Source organism: Balaenoptera physalus (genome assembly GCF_965194825.1).
Source record: "Balaenoptera physalus genome assembly, chromosome: 4".
In the NCBI taxonomy this organism is placed as follows: domain Eukaryota; kingdom Metazoa; phylum Chordata; class Mammalia; order Artiodactyla; family Balaenopteridae; genus Balaenoptera; species Balaenoptera physalus.
The window spans coordinates 100,569,389-100,597,087 of NC_138891.1; the positions used below are offsets into that span (position 1 = coordinate 100,569,389).

The window sequence follows — 27,699 nt, forward strand, 5'->3', positions numbered from 1 at the left end:
GGGCGCAATCGTGATAAAATCAAATCCCATACCCGCCGGGTGGGTGACCCACAAACTGGAAAATAATTATACCACAGAAGTTCTCCCACAGAAGTGAAAGTTCTGAGCCCTACATCAGGCTCCCTAGCTTGGGGGGCCTGGAAAAGGGAGGAAGAGCCCCCAGAGAATTTGGCTTTGAAGGCCAGAGGGGTTTGATCACAGGAATTCTTCCACAGGACTGGGGGAAACAGAAACTCCACTCTTGGAGGGCACACACAAGGTCTTGTGTGCACCAAGATCCAGGGAAAAAAACTGGATAGCTATACGTAAAAAAAATGAAATTAGAACATTCTTCAACACCATACAAAAAAATAAACTCAAAATGGGATAAAGACCTAAATTTAGGATCAGATACTGTAAAACTCTTAGAGGACAACATAGGCAGAATACTCTTTGACATAAATCACGGCAATATCTTCTTCAAGCCGTCTCCTAGAGTAATGGAAATAAGAACAAACAAACAAAAAAGCCAAATGGGACCTAATTAAACTCAAAAGCTTTTGCACAGCAAAAGAAACCATAAACAAAACAAAAAGACAACCTAGAGAATGGGAGAAAATATTTGCAAAAGATGTGACCAACAAGGGATTAATCTCCAAAATTTACAAACAGCTCATGTGGTTCAATACCAAAAAAACCAACAACCCAATCAAAAAATTGGCAGAAGACCTAAATAGACATCTCTCCAAAGAAGACAAACAGATGGCCAAGAGGCACATGAAAAGATGCTCAACATCACTAATTATTAGAGAAATGCAAATCACAACCACCATGAGATATCACCTCACACCAGTCAGAAGTACCGTCATCAAAAAGTCTACAAACAATAAATGCTGGAGAGGGTGTGGAGAAGAGGGAACCCTCCTATACTGTTGGTGGGAATGTAAATTGGTACAACCACTATGGAGAACAGTATGGAGGTTCCTTAAAAAACTTTAAAGAGAGCTACCATATGATCTAGCAATCCCACTCCCGGGCATATATCCAGAGAAAAACATGGTTCGAAAGTATACATGCACCCCTGTTCACTGAAGTGCTGTTTACAATTGCCAAGACATGGAAGCAACCTAAATGACCATTGACAGATGAATGGATAAAGGAAGTTGTGGTATATATATACACAATGGAATATTACTCAGCAATTAAAAAGAATGATATAATGTCCTTTGCAGCAACATGGATGGACCTGGATATTAACATACTAAGTGAAGTAAGTCAGACAGAGAAAGACAAATATCATATGATATCACTTATATGTAGAATCTAAAAAAAAAAAGTGATACAAATGAACTTATTTACAAAACAGAAACAGACTCACAGACTTAGAAAATGAACATATGGTTATCCGGGTTGGGGGAGGGATAGATTGGGAGTTTGGTATTGACATGTACACACTGCTATATTTAAAATAGATAACCAACAAGGACCTACTGTATAGCACAGGAAACTCTGCTCAATATTCTGTGATAACCTGAATCGGAAAAGAATTTGAAAAAGAATAGATATTTGTATATGTATAACTCAATCACTTTGCTGTACACCTGAAACTAACACAACATTGTTAATCAACTCTACTCCAATATAAAATAAATATTTAAAACATTTAAAACATAAAAATGAAAAAAGAAAAGTCCTAGGGGAATACTTCTCAAACTTCAGCAATGTATTCTACCATAGGTGACTCTGATGAAAATTTGAGAATATTGTTGGATATAGCCTGGGTTCCTCAGAAAGCATTGCTGAGGCAGAGAGATTTTGTATTGATTTATTAGGAAGTAAAGTTATGGGAAAGGAGAATGAAGCAGGTTAGGAGAGTGGCAATGCGAGGTGTTACTGAGCTGGCCGCTGCTAAGTGTGACTAATTGTTAGTCAAAGTAATCATCCCAGAAGCTATACATGGTGAGTCTCTAGACTGTCCATGATTGATGGGAAAAATAGAAAGAGGGAAGAATTTAATCACTAGTTCTTGTCTTCCACTTGTCAATGGTTCCCCTGCTGGGTTATGTGTGTTTTGGAATGGTAGGGGTGGGGGCATGGGAACAAAAATAGGGTGCTGTGCATCTACATATACTTGGCTGGAGCCTACAAGCAGTGGCAGCTGAAACAAGAGATGGTGAGTCTGAGAGAATCTGAAATGGCTCATAAAATGTGTCTGAAATGATACATACCTTAAAAATTAAGAAATCCCTCAGATTACTGGCTTGGTTTGAGGCATGGAACTACAAAGTATTGTGGCCAAAAAAACCACAGGTCTTTTTTTAGGCCAGGCTAGGTTGTGGCTGCTTAGGTATTGATTTCTTTGACACTTCCTGAAAAATTAAGCTGTTCAGAAGTTTCCAGGTGACCTTAACTGAACCATATGAAAGTGCTATCATTCAGCTGCTTTGGGCCTACAAAATGGCAATGCCATATGGTTCAATTAAATAGATATGTTAAGACTTTCCATAGGGAACCCTAGGAACTGATATACTTGCTTAGAAAACACTTAGGACAGAAACCAGCAGAGAAAAGGATCTTAGGTGGTGAGTGGATATTCAAAACAAGAGTGACTAGGATGTGTAAAAAAGGAAGATGAAATGCGTCAGCTTCCTCAATAAAGGATTATGGTAAAGACTCAAATATTCGAGACACATTTATTGCCCTTGCAAATCAAGGTTATGCACACATCTCTAAAATAAGTACTGAGTCAAATTCTAGAATAATTTTGAGGGAAACAATTTTTCTAAATATAAGATAGTCTGTGAAGTGATTTACATTATTACGCAGAGCCATGTCAGTCCCTAATGTGTTCACATTCTGGCTTCCAGGCTGTGACCCGGGTTTACTGGAATAAGCAAATGTGCTATCAATTTTAGAGAGCCATCTACTCAGTGATAGCTACAAGGACTTGGAAGCAATCTGAAATCATGATTTTTCTGTGAGTTAGCCCAGATCTGAGTTTTGTCCAGGACACCACTGAACCCTCCCACTCCATACTATTTTCTGTAAGAAGGAAGAGAAGGTAAGGATTTGGGTACGTCCTTTATAATTAGAGAGTTTACACTTGAGTTACACTATGAAAAATTTTTTCTGATTGTAGTTGATTAGAGGATTATCTTAATAAATGCATATATATCGATATTAACTTACGCCTTTTGAAGAACAATTTGAAGTAAGGCTAAAGAAAAAGAGATGAAAAAAATAAAAACTAACCATGAGTTAAGTGAATAACCTCAAAGTTTCCTTAGAATAAGACACTTAGCATGACGGTTTTTCATTTTATTATGAAGTGACCTTAGGATGTAGATACTCTTCCTCAGTTTTCTTCTGTAAGGTAGGATACATAAGACAGATATTTAAATAAATCTAATAAAAATAAAGATGTATTAAGTTAAATACAGAGTACTGTATAATCTTTAAATGCAAATAAAGTCTTTGTGGCACTAGTAATACTCTTATATTAAAAGGAAATACAATTGTAGGCTTCCTAGACAAAGTTGCTGCTTGAATCCTATTCTACTGTAGGGCAAGCCCTATTCCTATTCCTAAAAAAGACTAAGACCTCCTGATACGGAGGCGAAGCCTCAGAATTGTCCTGATCTCTTTAAGAAAGAACTATAGTCTATTTCTTAAGTTTATACCCATTTCCCACATAGACAAGTTCTGTGATAAGTATTGATATATCTGCTTGTTACATCTGAAGGTCTAATTAGTAGAAAAATACTGCCTCTTGCCTTTATAGAGACCAACACACTTTTTAATCAGCAAACATAGCATTACTATTTAAAAAATAGTTCTGTATTAGACGTATTTCAAATTAGAAAAACAAATTTTAACATTAACAAGATACCATGCTGATACAGGGTCTTGGAAATCATTTTATTTGTTCTTAAGAAATTTTGTCCTGCTATGTATAAATGAAATAAATAAAATTAGTCACAGTATGGGGGTTTTACAGTGTAAAAAGGGATAAGTGATATTTTGTGAATCTATAAATTAAGCTCACGGAATTAGTGGACAGTACTTAATACACTAATAATCCAGCATCTAAAATATGCAGTAAAAACTCTATCAAGTAGACAACAAAGTTTCCAGAAATGGCAAGAACTGATGTATCACATTTAAGAGCATCACAAAAACAAACAAAATAAAAAACCCTACAACACAGAAAGGATAACATATCTGTAAGATATATCTATAAACCTTCCCAAGAAAGCCCTGGGGTAATAGTTAGTGATCACTAAAATGAGTGAAGTGAGAGCTTCCTATGACCTTAGGATGGTGCATTCTGATATACACACACACGCACACACTGAGCCTAAGAAAATAGAGCTTAAGGTGAAATTGGCTTTAACTCCAACATTAATGATTACTCTCAATTAGAGGAAATGTAAACCTATCTCAGTAATGTTTTACTGTAACATTGTAACATTTCATTAAATAATTGGACGAGTTTATAAAGTTTTCCAAAAGAGAATGACACACACACACACACACACACACACACATACACACTGATTTCTGGGCCTAGGCCTTTGTGGATATATGTTATTCCAATAGTCAAATGGCAAAAATTTAGAACACTGAGGCAAAGCCATAAAATATTTGCAATTAAGAAAATATTTTTAGCTATAGTTGTTACTTGGGGTCACAACTTAAAATGCATATCCACAAATTGGATTATTAATGTGTCTACATTTTACCACGTTTCAAGACTGTCAACATTAGTTGTCAGTTAACTCAAAATATTGGTAAAAGTCACTGAGAAATCTGGAAGACCAAGCCAGATGCTTGGGGATAATCTGTGTGTGATTAAACTTTGAAACATTTACATGTCTGATGTTTCACAATCAGCCCCATCTGCTGCCACCCATTTAAAGAAGGAAAAAGACGTCAGAGGGCCAAGACATCAATATAACTGGGGGGGGGGGGGGGGGCGGGGAAGGATTTCAATGAGCATTACTTTTCAGCTATTTGCATCTAATTTTTCATCTTTAATATAATTATTTAAGAAAGAAGTAATTTCAAATTGTTCTATTCCATTTTAGAATGCTCTTTAGCTTTTCAAGAAACCTTGTAGAGGTTAAGAACACAAATTCTGGAGCCAGATAGTCTAGACTCAAAATCTGGGGTCTTCTGTTTATTTGCAATGGGACCGTAGGCAAGTTACTTAACCTCCTTTGCCTCACTTTCATCATCTACGATAGGGGTCAGCAAAGTTTTTATGTAAAGCCCCAGACAGTAAATAATTTCATGCTCTGTGGGACACGTACTGTATCTGTTGCCTTTTTTTTTTTTTAAATAACACTTTAAAAATGTAAAACCATTATTAGCTCAAGGGCCATACAAAGACAGATTAGCAGTTTGCTGACCCGTGACCTACATAATAGAGATAATAGCGCCTACCTCATAGAGTTGTTATGATGATTTTTTTGAATTTTATTTATTTTTTTATACAGCAGGTTCTTATTAGTTATCCATTTTATATATATTATATTATGATGATTAAATGAATTAATATACATATGTAAAATGCTTAGAAAGTGCCTGGCACATAGTAAAAACCACAAAAATGTTAATTATTACTACTATATTTCTAACCATATTTTATTCTCAAAGTACCTCCTATTCCTCTATGACTTCTAGCATTACTTGGTGACTTGAAATTTGGTGAAGAATTAAATTTGCCCTTTTTGGTTTATTCCAAATCACCAGAGAAAAGCTTAATACTATATGTTCATGAAGCTGCCAAGTGCGGCATTAAAATCGAATGATCAGAGGGAAGAATCAGTAATGGTCCTGAGGCAGTTCCTTGCAAACCCCAGAAGGAACATCCTTAATGAGAAAGATTCACAACAAAAATGTAATAAATAAATTACTTGAAACATTCAATTAAACACAATAACCATTTCTCAGTCAAAGTATTTCCTTCCAGTCACAGAAATGAACAAACCTATTTTAACATCTGTTTAAGTGAGCATTTAATATTGGTTTTATTTATTTTTTAACTAAGAAGCAAGAAGGAAAACTCAGAAAGCAAATCAGTTAAAATGCTACAGTATTTTAATGTACCAGAGTTACATGTAGAATGTATTTGCCTTAAGTTTTCTCTAGAGTAACTACATATATTTATGGAAATCACAATACGGTGGGAAAAAAATAAGTAATCAGAAGGCAATTCATAATTTTTAGCAGACAACCTATAAATGAAAAATACATACAACTCAGCTCTTTTGTGATTTATAAGGCACAGGCTGAATAGGGCCACATTATAAATATTTAAATGCAAAACATACAATAGGCTAACTTTTGAACAATTTATGAGGTGTCACAGTGAAATGTGGAGCTTAATGAATTAAACTTTGTTAACACAGTGATGTCTAAACATAAAAAAACACTTGCTTGAGCTTTAATGCAATAAATTTTAATTGCATAATATGTTAAATACAAATGCAATAACCTCAGTGTATACACACATGGCGTGCTGTGACCACTGTAGCCCAACTTGCTTCTACATAATCTTTACATAAAAATGTAGAGTACAAATGGATGTTTATAGACTATAAACTAGACCTGGAGATCATGAAAACAAAGGAAGCAGTCAGTAAGCTCTCTTCTACATATTTGCATAGGTGTGAATTACTGTAGTTTGCGGAATACTAATTTAGCATCAACAAATCAACATAATTTCAAGAATTATTTTTATCATAGTCATTCCTGCCCAGAGTTTAAATTTTGAAGTGTTAATAGACTTAAAACAAGCAAAAAGAAAAAAACAGCAGTCCCTTGTCCCTGGCCTCCAGCACCCCAATCCTGGTCTCCCACCCCAGTAAGAGATTTTTCCCATCCTTTTAGCTAGTCTTATGGCAGATACCTCTATATTTCTAAAATCAGTAATACTCTTAGCTCTTGAATCATCCATTTTAAACAGATTGTTTGGTTCTGAATCCCAGCACCACCATTTACTAGCTCTGTGACCTTAAACAACCTTTTTTTAGGCCTCAGTTTCCTTGTCTATAAAACAAACACTAGAATCTACTACATAAGGCTATTATGAGGATTATATCATGCAAAATCCCATACATGTAATAATATCTTGCTCAAAATATAGTGATAGCTTTTATTGTTATTGTTACCTTATGGTAGATGAGGATTTGAATTCTCTTAAAACACCCCTTTCTCCATCCTCCTAAAATAGTTATAGCATATTAGGTTTTTTTTGTTGAATTACAGTGTTTTCATCTTCATGTCTTTTTTATATTTGAGGCAGCTCTAGATTAATGAGACTCACTTTGTATCTTCATCAAAACAATTTATGAGAGACTGGCAACCTAGCTAAAATGCTGGATCACTGGAATATTCTGGATAACTTTCAATATGCCAAATTCGAAATCACTGGGATTTCTGGACTAAGAGAAACTGAATTATAGAACTTTTACTGTAGTTTTAAAATTATTTTATTCAAATCTCTGTGAAACATACCACTACTGTAGTTATCATAATACACCTTTATTACTCACTTACCTTTTGTCTTCTGTTTTTATCATTTTCACAGCTAATGATATTTATGATGTTACACATTATATATTACAGTTTTTCTTTATATGTAATATTTTTTAGGATTTACACCATTGCTCTATCCACTGTTTCCCAGTGATTAATTAAAAATGAAAGCTTCTATTTAGAGTTTACAATTATAAGCAGTCTCTAAGTTGTGAGAAGTAACACAATTTGCATACAGTAGATGGCAGAGATATGTTTAAAATTCTAAAAAACATTTTTGTAGCAGTTTATGCTCAGGAAAAACACAGTTGGTGAGTCACAGTCTATTTTAACAAAGTACTGCAGTAAACTGGAGACATTTTAAAGGAAGAAAGAATAAGTCAGTTGTAATAATTATGAAGAATCACATTAATTCATTTTTATACCTCTTAATCTTAAAATGCAATATTTTCAGTCAGCCAATGAAATAAAATTAGATACTCTGTATGAAAAGATTCTCAAATTCTCCCTCATTAAATTTTAAGTTCTCTGAGGATTAGGAATACGTTTTATTTGCCTTGTATCACCATTGCCTAGGACAATGCCAAACTAGTAATAGGTACAGAGATGTTTCATTTATTTATTCAGTGTTTTATTCACTGAATAAATAAATTCAGCTTAACTTGGTCTCAGGTAATTTACAAATGTTTGACAGTAAAACACCAAATACCATATTAACACAGCATTATTCTTTTCAGCATATAAAGCACACTAGTTTGTATATTACATTTTATGTTTTATTGATGGTGACATATAGCAAAACTTTAATATATATTAATTACCCATGGTCCCTTATGAATATTAACAAGTTCTTTTTCACAAGCACAATCATACTACAAAGTCATATCATAAGCTAAGTTTTTAGAAGACAATTAAAAAAATAAAATGCATTAAAGATATCATAAATCAAGATGAGATACTGAGATAACTCTGACTTTACACATTCTAATTACAAACAAATGTAGACCTTTCAAGAAGTTGATAATTCTGGGGAGGGAGACCTTCAGGAAACATTTAGTTTTCATATAATTAATGGCCAGATTAGCATCCCTGAAGTCTTATGTTCTTAAAAACCTCATTCAGAGTCCATAAATGCAAGCAGAAGATTATCAAGTATTCTTAGATGTAAAAACAACTTTCAAAAAATTTAAAGTATTCAGTGTGCCTTAATATATATTCCTTGAATTGAAAATTGTTGAGGTTTCCAAATACTATCTTTTCATGTCTTCACAGCCTGGATCTGATCTGATAATAAAAACCAAATAAAAAATTATCAGTCTCTACAGGGCAAAACCCATTCTCTAAAGTAATCCAAGACATATCTATAAGAACATGGTAGAAACCTATGTGTACACTTTTTTCTTTTTAAAAGCACAATTCACACTATAGTTTTTATTTCTGTCATTGTACATGCACCTAATTAAAATCAACTAGTTCTACAAGGCTTGTATTAAAAAAAGCAGTCCCTTGCCTCATCCCCTTTCTCCTTTCACAGGCAACTACTTTCAACTCCCTTTTAGGTGATTACCTGTGTACCTCTAAATAATATGCTTTTATTATTACTTCTTGAAATATCAGTTCCTTCAATGTAATAAGGGGCTTCGGTTCTCACACGCTCGTACACCGTTCTTCTGCCACGCTCATCATGTGACCAATACTTCCATTTTCCTAACACAGTAATGTAGTCATCAATAGGATGACTATGTGAATGCTGTTCACAGCTGAAATGAGTGATATACCCCAGTTACTTTTCCTCTCTTCTACTACATTTTGTTTTCCCTGCAGTTATTAATTGTTCTTCATCCCCAACCCTGCCTTAGGTTTTTTTTTTAAATGTACTTAACATTAATTCAACCCCACTACCCTCACCCTGTTTCAACCTTTACTATTATGAAGCATACTACACAGTCAATCAATTTCACTTTCTTGAAGAACTCTCCCTTAGTCTTGTGCAAAACTATTTAATCTGAACCAGTTGTTCTCCATGTTTGCCCAGTTATTTTCATATGAGATCTTTCATCATCACTCTAGGATCTCCACTATCATCCTAGGGATTCCTTCCCAACTCTCTTGTGCAGATTTTCCTATTTCCCTTATTTTTTCTTGTTGGTTTATTCTTTTGTTTTTGATCAGTACACCTCAGTGGCTACCTTAGTAAATGGTATAGAAAGTGAACTCTTGAGACTTTACATGGCTGAAGATGTATTATACAGTTATAATACACTGATACTGCTGGCGAATATTATTTTCTCCTTAGATTCTTCCAGGCATTGCTTCCAAGTGTTGCTGGTGAGAAGTCTGTTGCTACTTTGTTTCCTTATCCTCTAGATGAAACCTCTTATTTTCTTCTCAGGAAACTTGTAGAATCTTCCACTGTCTTCTAGTGTTGATTTTAATAATGGTCCACCTTGGTGTGGGAATATTTTCATCCACTGCATTGGGCTCTCAAGGGGCCTTGCAACTAAAAACTCATCATTTGGTTCTGGAAAATACTGTTTGATGATTTATTTGATGACTTTCTCCCCTCTATTTTCTCTGTTCTCTCTTTTAGAACTTATTAGGTTACTGAGCCTCCTAAAATGACTCCTTACTTTATCTTTTCTTTCCATTCTTTGTCTTTTTTGCACCTTCTGAGAGATTGTCTCTTTTTTATCTTCTTTTTATTGAGTTTTCCATTTCTACTATTCTATTATTATTTTCCAAGAACTCATTTTTTTGGTTCTTTGTTCTTTTTCAAGTAGTATTCTTGTCATATTCATGAAAGTAATACATTCTCTCTTATCTCTTTGAAGCTACTCTAATAGTTTTTTGAAATGTTCTCCCTAAATAGTCTTCTTCTAATCTGCTTTTTTTGTTTACATTCTATAATTCTAATGTTTTGATCTTCAAATACTTGGTTATCTTTTGCTATCTTCTCATATGTATGAGTGAACACGATAAAGCTGATTGGAATTTTGTTACATGTGTGAGGCTTGTCAAAAGTGATCTTCAGTCTAGTGTATCTAGCTAAGCCATTTCCTTGAGAATTTCTGATGTTAATACCTTTAGGTCTTTTCTCTTAGTCTGGTCTGACTCCTCAAAGTTGACTTGCTGTCTCCTACCTATTGCCAGTGTCTTCTAGGAGAAATAGGAGAAGGCAGAAGACGGTTATAACCTTCAGTATGAAACTTTCCGTTGCTCCTCATTTTCAGTTCAGCATGCCAACATACAGTTGTGCTTGGTGTTCTCCAGTCCAGGGATACTATTTGCCTCTCTGCAAAGAATGAAACTTCAATCTGCTTTTGGGGCAAGGATGTATAACTGTCTTCTCCTTTCCGTCTCACCTCATCCTTATTTCCAATTTCCTTCTATTTCTGAGCCTTTGAGGGGATATGCAATGTAAACTAGGATGCTTTCCAGCTTTCTCCAGCGCTAGCTTAGAATTCCGCTTTCTCAGGTCTGTTAAGTTATTCAACATTCATCAGATATTTGGCTTCCAAAATTTGGTTGCCATTTTTTGTCACTCCCATTCTTTTTGGGTTAAATGGCTTTAAACAAAAGTCTCTTTACTGTTAGTGAGATCTGAAGAGGGGATGAAACTAAGTGTGTGTTCAATCCTCGGTCTTTCATTGGAATACTCATATGCATAGTTTATAAAATTCTTATATTAAAACCTGGAAGCATTATTAACTTTTCACATACAGATAAAGAGATACAATGAATAAGTTTCATTAGTCATGCGAGAGGATTTCTTTTTATAAATATCTCTCTTTACCTCTGCAATGGTTTCTGTATATTCTCTAGTGGTTTTAAAAAATATTTCATAGTCTACTCATGGGTTCTTGTCTTTGGGCTGTAATGCATAGGTAATTATTGAGAATCCTTCCAAAAGAGAATGGAATCATGGCACAAAATGTGTCATTTAATGTTTTACCCCCAATTTTTCAAACTTAAACTTAAAATAATAAGATTAAATTGGTCCAAAATGAACCAGAGGCCTTCTGGTTTATCATGCTAGGAAATTTCAGAATTTTGCAAGGAAAATGAAGAGATAAAAGTTCAGAACATCTTTCACAGATTTACAGAAAAACTTTTGGCTAATAAGTTAACAGTTATAGGCACAGACTAGTCTCCTATATTTACTGCTACCTATTTTGCAATATATGTTTTCCCCTCTTTTCAAATCCAGAGAGACAGTTAGAAGCATCAAAAATGTAAACTATTTATTGTTACACAGAAATTATGAACAAAGGATCTCCTACTCAAAACCAAACTGATATACTTTTAAATCTACATACTAAGTTTCCTCCTCTACTAAATACAGAAGTTAGGTAAACGGGTAAATTTAACACTTTTTGAGTGCTTTCTTATGGTAGGCACTTTAACACATACAGTATTTCATTTAATCTGTATGACAATTTTTGAAATTTTATTTTTTAATTTTACAGATGAAGAAAATTATTTTTATAAGATAATTAGAAACATTAGTTAATAATTAATAAGTAGTGGAATAAATCTGCTAGACTTGAAAGTCCAAGTGCTTTTTACTACTATTCCACGCTGCCCACATAAAATGGGGATACTACTACTTACTTTGCAGAGAATTGTTGTAAAGGTTACATAAAATAATATGGTAACACAAGGGCACAAAAATTTTTCCAGTAAAGTATCCTTCTTACAAAGACTTGGGAGGTAAGATGCAAAGATAATGGATCAGAAAAGTCAAAGACACAAAAATTAGGTAAGACCAGAGTTGGCCAAGTGGCACTGTGATGTTGGATCGTTACTGACACCTAGTGGCCTCATTGTTACAGACAAAATAACCGCCCCCAACCACGCCGCCAAAAAAAAAACAGAGAGAGATCTACAATTTAAAATCCAGATGACCATTCAACCTATTTTCAGTAAGTACTGTGCTTTGAATTACTATATTATGAGCAATTGTGGGGTTTCCATCCATGCTATATCTCCACTGTGAACAATAATAAGCACTTGTAAAATAAGAAATAAAGGCTGAAAATATGTTTCTAGTGTCTTCTCTGTAATGTTCCTCTGTAACCTATCTGTTTTATGTGGGAATCAGTCCCAGAGTGGTCACTCTGACCACTTCTTTGCACAGTCTAGGAAATGAAGTTGGTGTGTTCACAGAAAAATCCCACTAGCTCTTCTGAGAACTACTAGAGGTTCTCAGTTAAGTTTCACTTAATTGTAAAATATAACTAGAAGGTTCTTTGTAGTTTAATGGTAAATGTCATGATGACAACACAAAAGGGAAAAAAATACAATGGTCTGTGCAGTTAACTAAAACACCACATCTTACTAATAACACATAGAAATATTTTTCAGATGTACATTTAGTACTTAGAACCAAAGAAATACTATGTCTCTTTATGTATGGACAAGCAGGCTACTCTTAGGTCCACTATGACATACAGAAGAGAAAAAAAAAACAGAAATAACTGGAATTAAAAGGGTTGTGTAGAAGAAATTAAATTTATAGCCACAAGACTATAGCTAGAATTTATAATCTCTTGTTATTCACCCTTGTTCAGGGCAGGGAGATTTCTAATAGAAATCATCCTCAATTGTCTTGTTCAAAAACGGAAATTTTTTGGCCTGACCTTCAAGGGTCCTGTAATAAGAAGGACCTATAGAACTTGGTTTCATTCACATTCACATTTTGTTGCTCTCTGTGGGTCACTGTGCTTCAATCCATTCCTGTGTCTAGTAGACAATATAACCTTAGGAAAAATGATATATCTTAATTTATGATAGCTATTGTGATGAATAACAAATAGAACTTTGATTACAAAACATTAATAGAATACCAGTATATATAATACTAAATATGAGTATTAAAAGTTGTAAAAACACGCCATGAATAAATGGAGCTATATATGGAGTATATAGCATGATTCTTGAATGATATATGCCATGAAGATTTATTTTTAGTTATTGACAGTAAGGTCTAAAATTTGTCCCAAACTTCAAATGTGCTTCTATTACTAGATCTGACAGAAATTTGTTGCCATAAATTAAAATTATTTTCTAGAAATGTCATGTATGTTGATGTAATAAGCACTTTATTTAAATAAATCCTTTATAAAAATGTAATTGAAGTAAATGGAGCAAGGTATTAGATACTTACTGTATTGTTTTTTCTGATAGCAGAAATAAATGGAAACAAGAGGAAGAAAGGCAGTGATATAATAAAAATAAAATGTAAAAAAGGAAAGAAAACGTGAATGGAAGGGAAGCAAAGGCTGAAGATGCACAGTATTTTGTGATGTACCTTGAAGCCAGTCTACACCTTCTTGCAATCCTTCTCCTTTTATGGCATCACTAGCACTGTAATAAAATCCGTAAAAAAAATCCATTTCATTACATCATAAAACTACAAGAGTAAATAATTACAATTTTGCCATATAGCAAATTAATATATTCTACTAGCATATCTGAGCAAAACTGGCTAAGCACTGAAACTGAATATATATAGGATATAAAAGTCTAAGTGTTCAGGAGCAAGACATGAGAAAATTATTCATAGTTTATATGGACATTTGGAAAAGTGTATCACTAAAAAGTTACTATTCTAGGAATATTACTTAGACTGGCATTAACGAAACATACACTTTGAGTTATTGTCGCAGTAGCGGCAAAGTGTTACAGAATACACCACCCTACCAGCCCCAATGATTCAACAGCATTTATTTATTAAAAATGCTATACTTAGATTGTAATTTAGCCATAGGATGGAGTGACTTTATTTGACATGAAGTTTGATATTTAAAAGGCATAAACCTGTAATTGTAACTTTGGTAAACTGGTAGAATAAAAAAATTCCAGGAGATTTCAACCATAGTTTTTTATTTATTGGCTTCAAAAACCTGGATAGGTTGTTTAACTCTCCTGCCTTCAGTTTCTGCCTCTGTAAAATGGGGGAATATGACCATTGGCCTCAGGTGATTATTGTAAGAATTAAATATTTGAGATATGGATATAAAACACTGAATACAGGGTCTTTTCATTGTCTTTCCATTCTTGAGAGTAAACCTAAATCCTTACTGTGACATTATTTTATAAATAATAAAAAGTTATATAAACTAAAATAATAAAATGCAGAAGATTTTTAGGGTATCAAATAATCCTTTTCAAAGACTCAGACTAATAGCTTCTCATAACATGTTACTGATATAGTTATTTCCTTTCAAAACATAATCGTATAATAACAATTAGTATACATAATTAGATTTTCTGAATGATTAGGGTTCCTTTTAGTGTGCTGAAGCAGATTTTAAAATGTACTCAATTACCTTAAAGCTGTTAATTGGATTCTAATCAAAACAGAAATTACTTCCAAGGAATTACTTGTTAGACTAAGAATATGACTTATCATAGAATTATTTTAAAATAGGAAGACAGAAACAAACAGCATAAGATACACAATTATTCAAAGCAAACTATGGATTACCTATATTAATGGCAAAACATCAGTAACTGAAATACTTATATCAAGTAAGATCAATGTATTGATTTTATCACAAACTTCTAGTCCCAAACAAGAGTATAATACCATGAAGAAATCCTTCCCCTTCGGTGGAGGTGCCACTACCCTACTAAAAACCCTGCATCTTTTCCTAATAATTCCCAAATGTTTAAATTCTACCTTTCCTTTCAAATAAATCATAAGACTTGTAATTGGAATAAAAGCCAAAGTCTTTACCATTTCCTACAAGGCCCTATGTGACATGGCCCCTGGTTATTTCTCAGTGGCCTCATCTACAATTTCCCCCTAGATCTCTCTGTTCCAGCCAGCATGGACTTCTTGCTGTTCCTAGAAAACACCGAGCACATTCTCATCCAAGAGCCTTTTCACTTGCTGGCCTCTCTATCTGGAAAGTTATTTCTCTAAACCTTTGTGTGAATTGCTCCCTGACTTCAATTAGATCTCAGAGAGGGACCACATCCATTATTCTTTCTCTTACTATTCTACTTCATTTTTTTTCATCCTCCCAACTGACATTTTATACATCTATTTACCTGTTTTATTATCTGTCTCCCTCACAAGATAGTTAAAAAGCAAATACGTACATACACCACACCAGGGACTTAGTCAAAGAACACACTAGAAGAACAATAACACAATCAGACCTGAAAATCAGAGTTGACTATATGTTTAGTACACTGGTCAAAAATAAACCAAAAAATTTTTCCTTTAATTTTCCAGACTATACTTCTCCATGAGCTCTTCTTTACTGACCAAATTTACTTGTACCTAAGACAAGAGAGATGCAATATTTTATCTCTGCATCACTGAGTGCTACTTTCTTTCTCTAAAATTAATGGATAAATGTATTTTTAATTTCATACATGCTTTAAAAACATTGCAAAAGATAAAAACAAACTTAACAAGTGAAACACTAATTGGAACTTAGTGAGATGTCCAGTTTGAATTAAGAAGAAGTCAAAATTTTAGATAAATTCAAAAGAAAAACTTGGTATTCTTCTATAAGTTGTGTAATATAGAAACTGGCAATATGTTATAAGTCCATATCCTTTTAGCATCAGGTATTACTTTTTCTCTCACTAAAAAGTATTCAGATGTCACAATAAATCTGTTAAAATTCAATTACTAATTATTTTAAGTAGAAAGAGATTTTTCCATTTTTAAAATTAATTTCTACTTCGAAATTAAGAGGACTGCATCTTTTACTAATTAGACCCATGTTTTGAATGTTGTACTTTCTATCAAAGCAATCACAACACTTAATGCAAAAATTAAAAATTATTCTACTTCAGATGTTATCAATTTAAGTATGATATACAAAAATACAAAGGTTCTATTTTAAGATATTTCTCTACCCTAAGTCCCTCCTTTCTTCACCAACCAAATACCACAAACCCTCAAATTCCAACTCAAGAATCATTTAGTAAAAACTGACTTTTCCTCTGATTTCCAAAGTAAGGAGGGTTTTACTTGAGATATGCAGCCTTGGGTACAGAAAAGTTTCAAGGGCTTTCTCAAGCTCTTCTCTTTTCAGCACCAAGGTTAGCTCTTAAAGTTCTTCTCTGAGCTCTACCACTTCCTTGTTTTGTGTTCAGCCTTTCTCTATAGATATCTTCTTATAAAAAGGGGAAAAATGGCAAGAGAAGGATATCTTCCAGCACGGAGAGGTAAGCAGGTGGATGGAAGGAAGGTTAATTTAACATAAGGTAGTGGTAGGCTTTAAAATACTAATATATAACTTCTGGTTATCCTTGTTAGAATATTTTGGTAGAAAGGCACACTGGAGTTAAATATATTAGTAAGAAATTGCTTTCCAAATAAACAATGTATAATAATTTCAGACACTAATTATTTAAGAGTTCAACCTTATTAGTATGTCCAAATAAGATTAATTTTTGCATTTCTATTTATTCATATCAACAAATACTTATTGTGTATCTACTAAGTAGCAGGTACCATTACTATTCTGGGGGTTACAGAGTAAACAAAATCAATGAAATCCCAGCTCCCATGGTACTAATGCACTAGTGTAGGAAGACAGACTATAAAACAAAAAAGAAAAGAAGAAGGGGTCATATGGCAATACAAAAGTAAAGCAAAGTAAGGAAAAAACAAGAGACGGGGGTAAGGTATAGTGATGTTTCAGAGTTATTAAGAGAGGTCTCTTTCCTGAAGGAAGTGAAATAACAAGCAAGAAAATTATTTTAAAGAATGATTCTGACAAAGGGAGTAACAAGTACCAACACCTTGAGGTGGGACTGTGGTTGGCTGATTCAATGTGCAGAAGGAAATCAGTGTGGCTGAAGTTGGGTGAGTAAGTGGGTTAAGTTGTTCTTTTAAAGAGTAGTTTTTATTTGTCTAGCCCTGAAAAGATTTGAAAAGGTTTTAACAGTAATATATTAATGAATACCTGCAAGCCACGATTCTATAAAACAAAATCTTTACCTTACATCCTACCACTTATAAAGTGAGCTTGGAAAAAAACCTAAAAGTTTGGAGATTTTTTTCAGAATGATAAAATGAAAAGTAAATATAAAACTTTACCAAATATGCCATGGTTTATCTTTGATGTTCTCTAAACACAGCAATTGAGACACTTTTACAGATGTCACTGCATCTCTAAGATCCATTTTGTTCGCAAAGAATAAGATTGGTATTCGGCGGTGCTTAATATCTAAAAGAGAAAATAAGACTATCATCACATTTCCAGCTTTTTGGGTTACTTTCTCCCTAATCCTTAAAACTGTAATCCACTGAAATTGTTTTCCAATCACTTCTTCCCATATCACACATACATAAACATTTAAAGACATATACTGTGAAGCATGTAGTTGAGTGACAGGAGAATTTTAAAAATACCTTTTCCTAAGATTATCTGCCCTCTGGTTGGAACTGTAAACCAAAGATGGATGAGGTGGGAGTGGGGGACTCATTAAACAGTTACTGAACAGCACCTAGAAAAGGGTCAAACATTTTGGGTTTCATTTTTACTGTCAACAAAAAGGAGGCCAACTTCAAACAGAAGTAGAAGGAGTATAAAATGGATCCTGGTTTTATATTTTAGTTGCAGCATTATAAGTAACCTAGATACTTTAACAAGATGTTTTTACCTTGTTACAATTTTGGGAGCATTTTTTTTTACTTTTGAATACATAATACATTTAAACAGTTCAAAATTCAGAAGAGACAAAGTTGTACGCAGCAAAAGAATCTCCTCCCTCCCACCTTTGTCCTAGTCTATACACCTGTCCTCCCTAGAAGAGGCAACCCATATCATCATCTGTTTTTGGCATCTTTTCATGAATATTTTACATATTTGCAAACAATTATTATATATTATTCTTACAGCAGACTATTCTATTTTACACCTTCTGCTTTTCACTTAATTTCATAGCTTGGAGATTGTCCCATATCAGTACATACAGAGCAGTTTCATTATTTTAACAGTTGTGAATGTCCTGTCTTTCAGTACTACATACCACAATTTATTTATCTAGTACCCAACTGAGATATATTCGTGTTGTTGCCAATATTTACAACTATAAGCAATGTTATAATGAATAGACTTGTACATACAAAAATTTGTACAGGGGCCAGAACATCTATAGGGTAAATTTGAGAAGTGGAATTGCTGGGTCAAAGGATATGTAAATTTCTATTTTTAAAAATTCTCCAGTTTCTTCCACTGCTGTAATAGTGTAATTTTTATATTTAAATATTTAGTCCAGCTGGAATTTATCCTGGAGCAGAGAATTTCAGAGTAGATAAAAAAGTAAGATATGAAGTTTACAAGAAGCACACTTTGAACATAAGGACACAAACAAGTTGAAAGTAAAAGGCTTGCAAAACATATTATGCATATGCTTAAGTGTAAGAAAGCTGGCATGGCTACACCAACATCAGACAAAGTAGTATTCAAGACAAAGGGTACTAGCAAAGAAAAAGAAAGGCATTTAAAAATTATAAAAAGGTGAATCAATCAAGAAAACAGAACAATTTTAAGTGTGTATCTAATAGACAAGCTTCCAAATACATAAAGCAAAATTTGAGAGTATTAAAGGGAAAATCAAATAAATTCACAATCATAGTGGACACTTCAACACCCCTCTTTTAGAAATTGATAGACAAGTAGACAAAAAAAAATCAATAAGATTGTGGGAGACGTGTGATTGTTTTCCACAGGACTGAATGAGGAAGCAACTTTGGGTGGCGTCTGTGGGAGGAAAAGGCTCCCTGTCCACACCCCCTGACATCTGATGCCTGGCTGTGCTGCTCCTTGTCCCAGATGATTATCTTAAACCACAGCACAGAGCCTTCATTTCCCGGACTGTCCCCAGGCAGTTTATTCTCTACTCTCTCAGGTGCAAAATGGAGTTCACTTCCTCTCATGGGCACACCAAAATCACAACTGTTTGCAGAATAGCCATCAATGAAAAAGACCAGAACATATCAGAAAGGATATTCTACAACTAAATATATAAAGAAGGGATCACAATGCAATGGGTAGGAGGGGTGGAGTCGAGATATAGTCAAATCCCATATCCCTGGGTAGGCAAGCCACAAATGAGTGAATAATTATAACTGCAGAGGTTCTCCCAAAGGAGGGACAGATCTGAGCCCCATGCTAGGCACCTGAGCCCAGTGGTCCTGCACTGGGAAGATGAATCCCCAGAGCATTTGTCTTTGAAGGCCAGCAGGGCTCACTTTTGGGAGACCCAGAGAACTGGGGGAAATAGAGACTTCACTCTTAAAGGGTGCACACAAACTCTCTTGGGCTTCAGGGCTCTGGGAAGAAGCAGTAATTTGATAGGAACCTGGGTCAGACCTACTTGCTGACCTTGGAGAGGTAAAGCTCACCCTGGGGACAAAGACACTGGAGGCAGCCATTTTGGGGAACTTGTTGTACCACATGGACACTGGTGCCAGTAAGCTCATTTTGGAATCCTTCTCTAGCTTATCCCAGCCTTGCCCTGGCCAGAGCCTGCTCTGGGACTGGCTGGGCCCTGGCCCGGACCACTAGCAGGTGAACACAAGCTTCAAGACACCCGGGGCCCCATACCCAACTGTGTCAGGAACCGCCCCCCCCCCCACCAGTGACTCAACACCTGCTCTGGGACCCCTGGGCCCTGCAACCAGAACCCAGGACTTGGCTCTGCCTGCCAGTAGGCCAGCACTAGCTCCAGGACGTGGCTTCAGCCACCAGTGGGCAGGCAACAGCCCCAGGGTCTCCTGGACCCTGACTCCACCCACCAGTAAACCAGCTGTAGCCCTAGGGCCTCTTGAGTTTATGCAGTCAGCTACCTTGAGAGCTGATCCAGCCAACCAGTGGCCATCAGCCTCCACACAAAGCAGGACCTGGCAACCAATGAACCAGGAGCCAACCAGGCCTACCAAACTACCCACAGTTAGCCCGACACAACAGAAGGACCCATACAGCCTCATAGAGGGGGAACCCCTAGAGCATATAGCTCTGGTGACAAGAGAGGAGTGTACTGTTGAGATGCATAAGACATCTCTTACAAAAGGCCACTTCTTCAAGGTTGGTGAATATAACCAACCTATCAGATACACAAAAATAAAAACAGAAAGTTAGGGAAAATGAAGTGACAGAACAACATGTTCCAAACAAAAGAACAAAATAAAACTCCAAAAGAAAAACTAAGTGAAGTGGAGCAAGGAAGTCTACTTGAGAATGAGCTTAGGGTAATGATCAAAAAGGTGATCAAAGAACTCAGGAGAAGAATGGATGCACAGAGAGAGAAATTAGAAGTTTTTAACGAAGAGTTAGAAAATATAAAGAACAACCAGAGATGAAGAATACAATAACTGAAATGAAAAATACACTAGAAGGAATCAACGGTAGACTAAATGATACAGAGGAACAGATCAGTGACCTGGAAGATAGAGTAGTGGAAACCACTGATGTGGAACAGAAAAAAGAAAACAGAATGAAAAAACATGAGAACAGTTTAAGAGACCTCTGTGACAACATCAAGCACACTAATATTTGCATTATGGGGGTACCAGAAAAAGAAGAGATAGAGAAAAGGCCTGAGAACATATTTGAAGGCATAATAGCTGAAAAACTTCCCTAACCTGGGAAAGGAAACAGACATCCAAGTCCAGGAAATACAAAGTTCCATACATGACTAACTCAAAGAGGAACACACCAAGACATTGTAATTAAAATGGCAAAAATTAAAGATAAAGAGAGACTATTAAAAGCAGCAAGAGAAAAGCAATAAGTAACATACAGCAGAAGTCCAATAGGGCTATCAGCTGACTTTTCAGCAGAAACTCTGAAGGCTAGAAAGGAGTGGCAGGATGTATTTAAAGTGATAAAGCAAAAGACCTACAACCAAGAATATTCCACCCTGTAAAGTTCTCATTCAGATGTGATACAGAGATCAAAAGTTTCACAAACAAGCAAAAGCTAAAAGAGTTCAGCACCACCAAAACAGCTTTACAAGAAATATTAAAGTAACTTCCCCAAGTGAACAAGAAAGAGACACAATGAGAAAGATGAAAAGCATGAATGGAAAAAGCTCATCAGTAAAGGCAAATGTATAGCAAAGATAAGAAACCATCTATGCACAAAGGTAGTAGAAGGTTAAAAGACAAAAGTGGTAAAATCATCTATATCCTCAATAAGCAGTTAAGGGATACACAAAACAATTAGATGCAAAATATGATATCAACAACAGTAATCATGAGGGGAGGAGAGTACAAATGCAGGCTTGTTAAAATGCATTTGAAAGTAAGATATCAGCAACTTAAAACAAACATACATATATGCATATACATACATACATATATATACCTCATGATAACCACAAACCAAAAATCTATAATAGATATACACACAAAAAAAGAAAAGGAGTCTAAATATAACACTAAAGAGAGTCATCAAATCACAAGAGAAGAGAACAAAAGAAGGAACAAAAAAGAGATATGAAAATAACCTAAAACAATGAATAAAATGGCAATAAGAGCATATATATATCAATAATTACGTTAAATGCAAATGACTTAAGTGCTCCACTCAAAAGACATAGAATGGCTGAATGGATACAAAAAGAAGACCTGTACATATGCTGCCTACAAGAGACTTACTTCAGATCTAAAGACACACACAGGCTGAAAGTGAGGGAATGGAAAAAGGTATTCCATACAAAAATGGAAATCAAAAGAAAGCAAGGAAAGCAATATTTATATCAGACAAAATAGACTTCAAAATGAAGACTGTTATAAGAGACAAAGAAGGACATTACATAATGATAAAGGAATCAATTCAAGGAGATATAACAATTGTAAATATATATGCACCCGACATAGAAGCACTTAAATACATAAAGCAAATATTGACAGATGTAAATATAGAAATTGACAGTAACACAATAATAGTAGGGGTCTTTAACTGCCCCGTCCATCAATGGACAGATCGTTCGGAAAGAAAGTCAATACAGAAACACTAGCCCCACTAGGGGGTCCTCGGGAAGATGGCGGAAGAGTAAGACGCGGAGATCACCTTCCTTCCCACAGATACAGTAGAAATACATCTACACGTGGAACTGCTCCTACAGAACACCCACTGAACGCTGGCAGAAAACGTCCGACCTCCAAAAAGGCAAGAAACTCCCCCCGTACTTGGGTAGGGCAAAAGAAAAAAGAAATAACAGAGACAAAAGAATAGGGACGGCACCTGCACTAGTGGGAGGGAGCCGTGAAGGAGGAAAGATTTCCACGCACTAGGAAGCCCCTTCGCGGGCGGAGACTGCGGGTGGCAGAGGGGGGAAGCTTCGGAGCCACGGAGGAGAGCGCAGCCACAGGGGTGCGGAGGGCAAAGCGGAGAGGTTCCCGCACAGAGGCTCGGCGCCAAGCAGCACTCTCCAGCCCGAGAGGCTTGTCTGCTCACCCGCCGGGGCGGGCGGGGCTGGGAGCTGAGGCTCGGGCTTCGGTCGGATCGCAGGGAGAGGACTGGGGTTGGCGGCGTGAACACAGCCTGAAGGCGTTAGTGCACCACAGCTAGCCAAGAGGGAGTCCGGGAAAAAGTCTGCAGCTGCCGAAGAGGCAAGAGACTTTTTCTTCCCTCTTTGTTTCCTGGTGCGCGAGGAGAGGGGATTCAGAGCGCTGCCTAAACGAACTTCAGAGACGGGCGCGAGCCGCAGCTACCAGCGCGGATCCCACAGCAACAGGGGCGCAGAGGGAAAAACGGAGAGATTCCCGCACAGAGGCTCGGCGCCGAGCAGCACTCTCCAGCCCGAGAGGCTTGTCTGCTCCCCCGCCGGGGCGGGCGGGGCTGGGAGCTGAGGCTCGGCTTCGGTCGGATCGCAGGGAGAGGACTGAGGCTGGCAGCGTGAACACAGCCTGAAGGGATTAGCGCACAACAGCGGGCTGGGAGGGAGACCGGGAAAAAGTCTGCAGCTGCCGAAGAGGCAAGGGACTTTTTCTTGCCTCTTTGTTTCGCGGCGCACAAGGAGAGGGGATTCAGAGCGCCGCCTAAACGAACTCCAGAGAAGGGCGCGAGCCGCGGCGATCACCGCAGACCCCACAGCAACAGGGGCGCAGAGGAAAAAAACGGAGAGACTCCCGCACAGAGGCTCGGCACGGAGCAGCACTCTCCAGCCCGAGAGGCTTGTCTGCTCGGCGGGCGGGGCTGGGAGCTGAGGCTCGGGTTTCGGTTTCGGTTGGATCGCAGGGAGAGGACTGGGGCTGGCGGCGTGAACACAGCCTGAAGGGGTTAGCGCACCACAGCTGGCTGGTAGGGAGTCCGGGAAAAAGTCTGCAGCTGCCGAAGAGGCAAGAGACTTTTTCTTGCCTCTTTGTTTCGCGGCGCGCAAGGAGAGGGGATTCAGAGTGCCGCCTAAACGAACTCCAGAGAAAGGCGTGAGCCGCGGCGATCAGCACGGACCCCAGAGACGGGCGTGAGACGCTGGGGCTGCTGCTGCCGCCTCCAAAAAGCCTGTGTGTGAGCACAAGTCACTCTCCACATCGCCCCTCCCGGGAGCCTGTGCAGCCCGCCACTGCCAGGGTCCCGTGATCCGGGGACAAGTTCCCCGGGAGAACGCACTACCCGCCTCAGGCTGGTGCAACGTCACGCCGGCCTCGGCTGCCGCAGGCTCACCCCGCCTCCTCTGTACACCTCCCTCCCCGCGGCCTGAGGGAGCCAGAGCCCCCGAAGCAGCTGCTCCTTTAACCCCGTCCTGTCTGTGCGGGGAATAGACGCCCTCAAGCGACCTACACGCAGAGGCGGGTCCAAATCCAAAGCTGAACCCCAGGAACTGTGCGAACAGGGAAGATAAGGGGAAATCTCTCCCAGCAGCCTTAGAAGCAGCGGATTAAAACTCCACAAACAACTTGATGTGCCTGCATCTGGTGAATACCTGAATAGACAACGAATCATCCCAAATTCAGGAGGTGGACTTTGGGAGCAGGATATATTAATTTTTCCCCTTTTCCTTTATTTGTGAGTGTATATGTATATGCTTCTGGGTGCGATTTTGTCTGTATAGCTTTGCTTTACAATAGCTTTATTTTACTTCACTATATTATAGCCTCTTTCTTTCTTTCTTTCTTTCTTTCTATTTTTTCTCCCTTTTACTCTGAGCCGTGTGGACGAAAGGCTCTTGGTGCTCCAGCCAGGCATCAGGGCCGTGCCTCTGAGGTGGGAGAGCCAACTTCAGGACACTGGTCCACAAGAGACCTCCCAGCTTCACGTAATACCAAACGGCAAAAATCTCTCAGAGATCTCCATCTCAACATCAAGACCCAGCTTCACTCAACGACCAACAAGCTACAGTGCTGGACACCCTATGCCAAACAACTAGCAAGACAGGAACACAGCCCCATCCATTAGCAGAGAGGCTGCCTAAAATCATAATAAGGCCACAGACACCCCAAAATACACCACCAGACGTGGACGTGCCCACCAGAAAGACAAGATCCAACCTCATCCACCAGAGCTCAGGCACTAGTTCCCTCCACCAGGAAGCCTACACAACCCACTGAACCAACCTTAGCCACTGGGGACAGATACCAAAAACAACAGGAACTACGAACCTGAAGCCTGTGAAAAGGAGACCCCAAACACAGTAAGATAAGCAAAATGAGACGACAGAAAAACACACAGCAGATGAAGGAGCAGGGTCAGAACATACCAGACTTAACAAATGAAGAGGAAATAGGTAGTCTACCTGAAAAAGAATTCAGAATAATGATAGTAAGGATGATCCAAAATCTTGGAAATAGAATAGACAAAATGCAAGAAACATTTAACAAGGACGTAGAAGAACTAAAGAGGAACCAAGCAATGATGAAAACCACAATAAATGAAATTAAAAATACTCTAGATGGGATCAATAGCAGAATAACTGAGGCAGAAGAAAGGATAAGTGACCTGGAAGATAAAATGGTGGAAATAACTACTGCAGAGCAGGATAAAGAAAAAAGAATGAAAAGAACTGAGGACAGTCTCAGAGACCTCTGGGACAACATTAAACGCGCCAACATTCGAATTATAGGGGTCCCAGAAGAAGAAGAGAAAAAGAAAGGGACTGAGAAGATATTTGAAGAGATTATAGTTGAAAACTTCCCTAATATGGGAAAGGAAATAGTTAATCAAGTCCTGGAAGCACAGAGAGTCCCATACAGGATAAACCCAAGGAGAAACACACCAAGACACATATTAATCAAACTGTCAAAAATTAAATATAAGGAAAACATATTAAAGGCAGCAAGGGAAAAAAAACAAATAACACACAAGGGAATCCCCATAAGGTTAACATCTGATCTTTCAGCAGAAACTCTGCAAGCCAGAAGGGAGTGGCAGGATATACTTAAAGTGATGAAGGAGAAAAACCTGCAACCAAGATTACACTACCCAGCAAGGATCTCATTCAGATTCGATGGAGAAATTAAAACCTTTACAGACAAGCAAAAGCTGAGAGAGTTCAGCACCACCAAACCAGCTTTACAACAAATGCTAAAGGAACTTCTCTAGGCAAGAAACACAAGAGAAGGAAAACACCTACAATAACAAACCCAAAACATTTAAGAAAATGGGAATAGGAACATACATATCGATAATTACCTTGAATGTAAATGGATTAAATGCTCCCACCAAAAGACACAGGCTGGCTGAATGGATACAAAAACAAGACCCATATATATGCTGTCTACAAGAGACCCACTTCAGACCTAGAGACACATATAGACTGAAAGTGAGGGGATGGAAAAAGATATTCCATGCAAATGGAAATCAAAAGAAAGCTGGAGTAGCAATTCTCATATCAGACAAAATAGACTTTAAAATAAAGACTATTAAAAGAGACAAAGAAGGACACTATATAATGATCAAGGGATCGATACAAGAGGAAGGTATAACAATTGTAAATATTTATGCACCCAACATAGGAGCACCTCAATACATAAGGCAAATACTAACAGCCATAAAAGGGGAAATCGACAGCAACACAATCATAGTAGGGGACTTTAACACCCCACTCTCACCAATGGACAGATCATCCAAAATGAAAATAAATAAGGAAACACAAGCTTTAAATGATACATTAAACAAGATGGACTTAATTGATATTTATAGGACATTCCATCCAAAAACAACAGAATACACATTTTTCTCAAGTGCTCATGGAACATTCTCCAGGATAGATCATATCTTGGGTCACAAATCAAGCCTTGGTAAATTTAAGAAAATTGAAATCGTATCAAGTATCTTTTCCGACCACAACGCTATGAGACTAGATATCAATTACAGGAAAAGACCTGTAAAAAATACAAACACATGGAGGCTACACAATACATTACTTAATAACGAAGTGATCACTGAAGAAATCAAAGGGGAAATCAAAAAATACCTAGAAACAAATGACAATGGAGATACGACGACCCAAAACCTATGGGACGCAGCAAAAGCAGTGCTAAGAGGGAAGTTTATAGCAATACAAGCCTACCTCAAGAAACAGGAAACATCTTGAATAAACAACCTAACCTTGCACCTAAAGCAATTAGAGAAAGAAGAACAAAAAAACCCCAAAGCCAGCAGAAGGAAAGAAATTATAAAGATCAGGTCAGAAATAAATGAAAAAGAAATGAAGGAAACAATAGCAAAAATCAATGAAACTAAAAGCTGGTTCTTTGAGAAGATAAACAAAATTGATAAACCATTAGCCAGACTCATCAAGAGAAAAAGGGAGAAGACTCAGATCAATAGAATTAGAAATGAAAAAGGAGAAGTAACCACTGACACTGCAGAAATACAAAAGATCATGAGAGATTACTACAAGCAACTCTATGCCAATAAAATGGACAACCTGGAAGAAATGGACAGATTCTTAGAAATGCACAAACTGCTGAGACTGAACCAGGAAGAAATAGAAAATATGAACAGACCAATCACAAGCACTGAAATTGAAACTGTGATTAAAAACCTTCCAACAAACAAAAGCCCAGGACCAGATGGCTTCACAGGTGAATTCTATCAAACATTTAGAGAAGAGCTAACACCTATCCTTCTCAAACTCTTCCAAAATATTGCAGAGGGAGGAACACTCCCAAACTCATTCTACGAGGCCACCATCACCCTGATACCAAAACCAGACAAAGATGTCACAAAGAAAGAAAACTACAGGCCAATA

General features: G+C 37.1%; 1 protein-coding gene and 1 long non-coding RNA gene across 7 annotated transcripts in view; one reads left to right on the forward strand and one right to left on the reverse strand.

Moving 5' to 3' along the window:
- LOC309660153 overlaps nucleotides 1-27,699 on the forward strand; it is a 639,313-nt gene that overhangs the window by 30,872 nt on the left and 580,742 nt on the right. The gene's annotated exons all lie outside the window — the stretch shown is intronic.
- Nucleotides 1-27,699, reverse strand: part of ARL6 (ARF like GTPase 6) — a 67,937-nt gene that overhangs the window by 7,911 nt on the left and 32,327 nt on the right. For 4 of the 6 annotated variants that reach the window (XM_082460616.1, XM_082460613.1, XM_082460614.1 and 1 more), the window contains 2 exons: nucleotides 17,591-17,720; nucleotides 13,832-13,887 (listed from right to left, as the gene is read on the reverse strand). In XM_082460616.1, coding sequence (XP_082316742.1) covers nucleotides 13,832-13,887; nucleotides 17,591-17,720 — 186 coding nt within the window. Of the gene's footprint in view, nucleotides 1-1,470; nucleotides 8,806-13,831; nucleotides 13,888-17,590; nucleotides 17,721-27,699 lie in introns of all 6 variants that reach the window. The other 2 variants (XM_082460617.1, XM_082460615.1) reach the window with 1 other exon arrangement.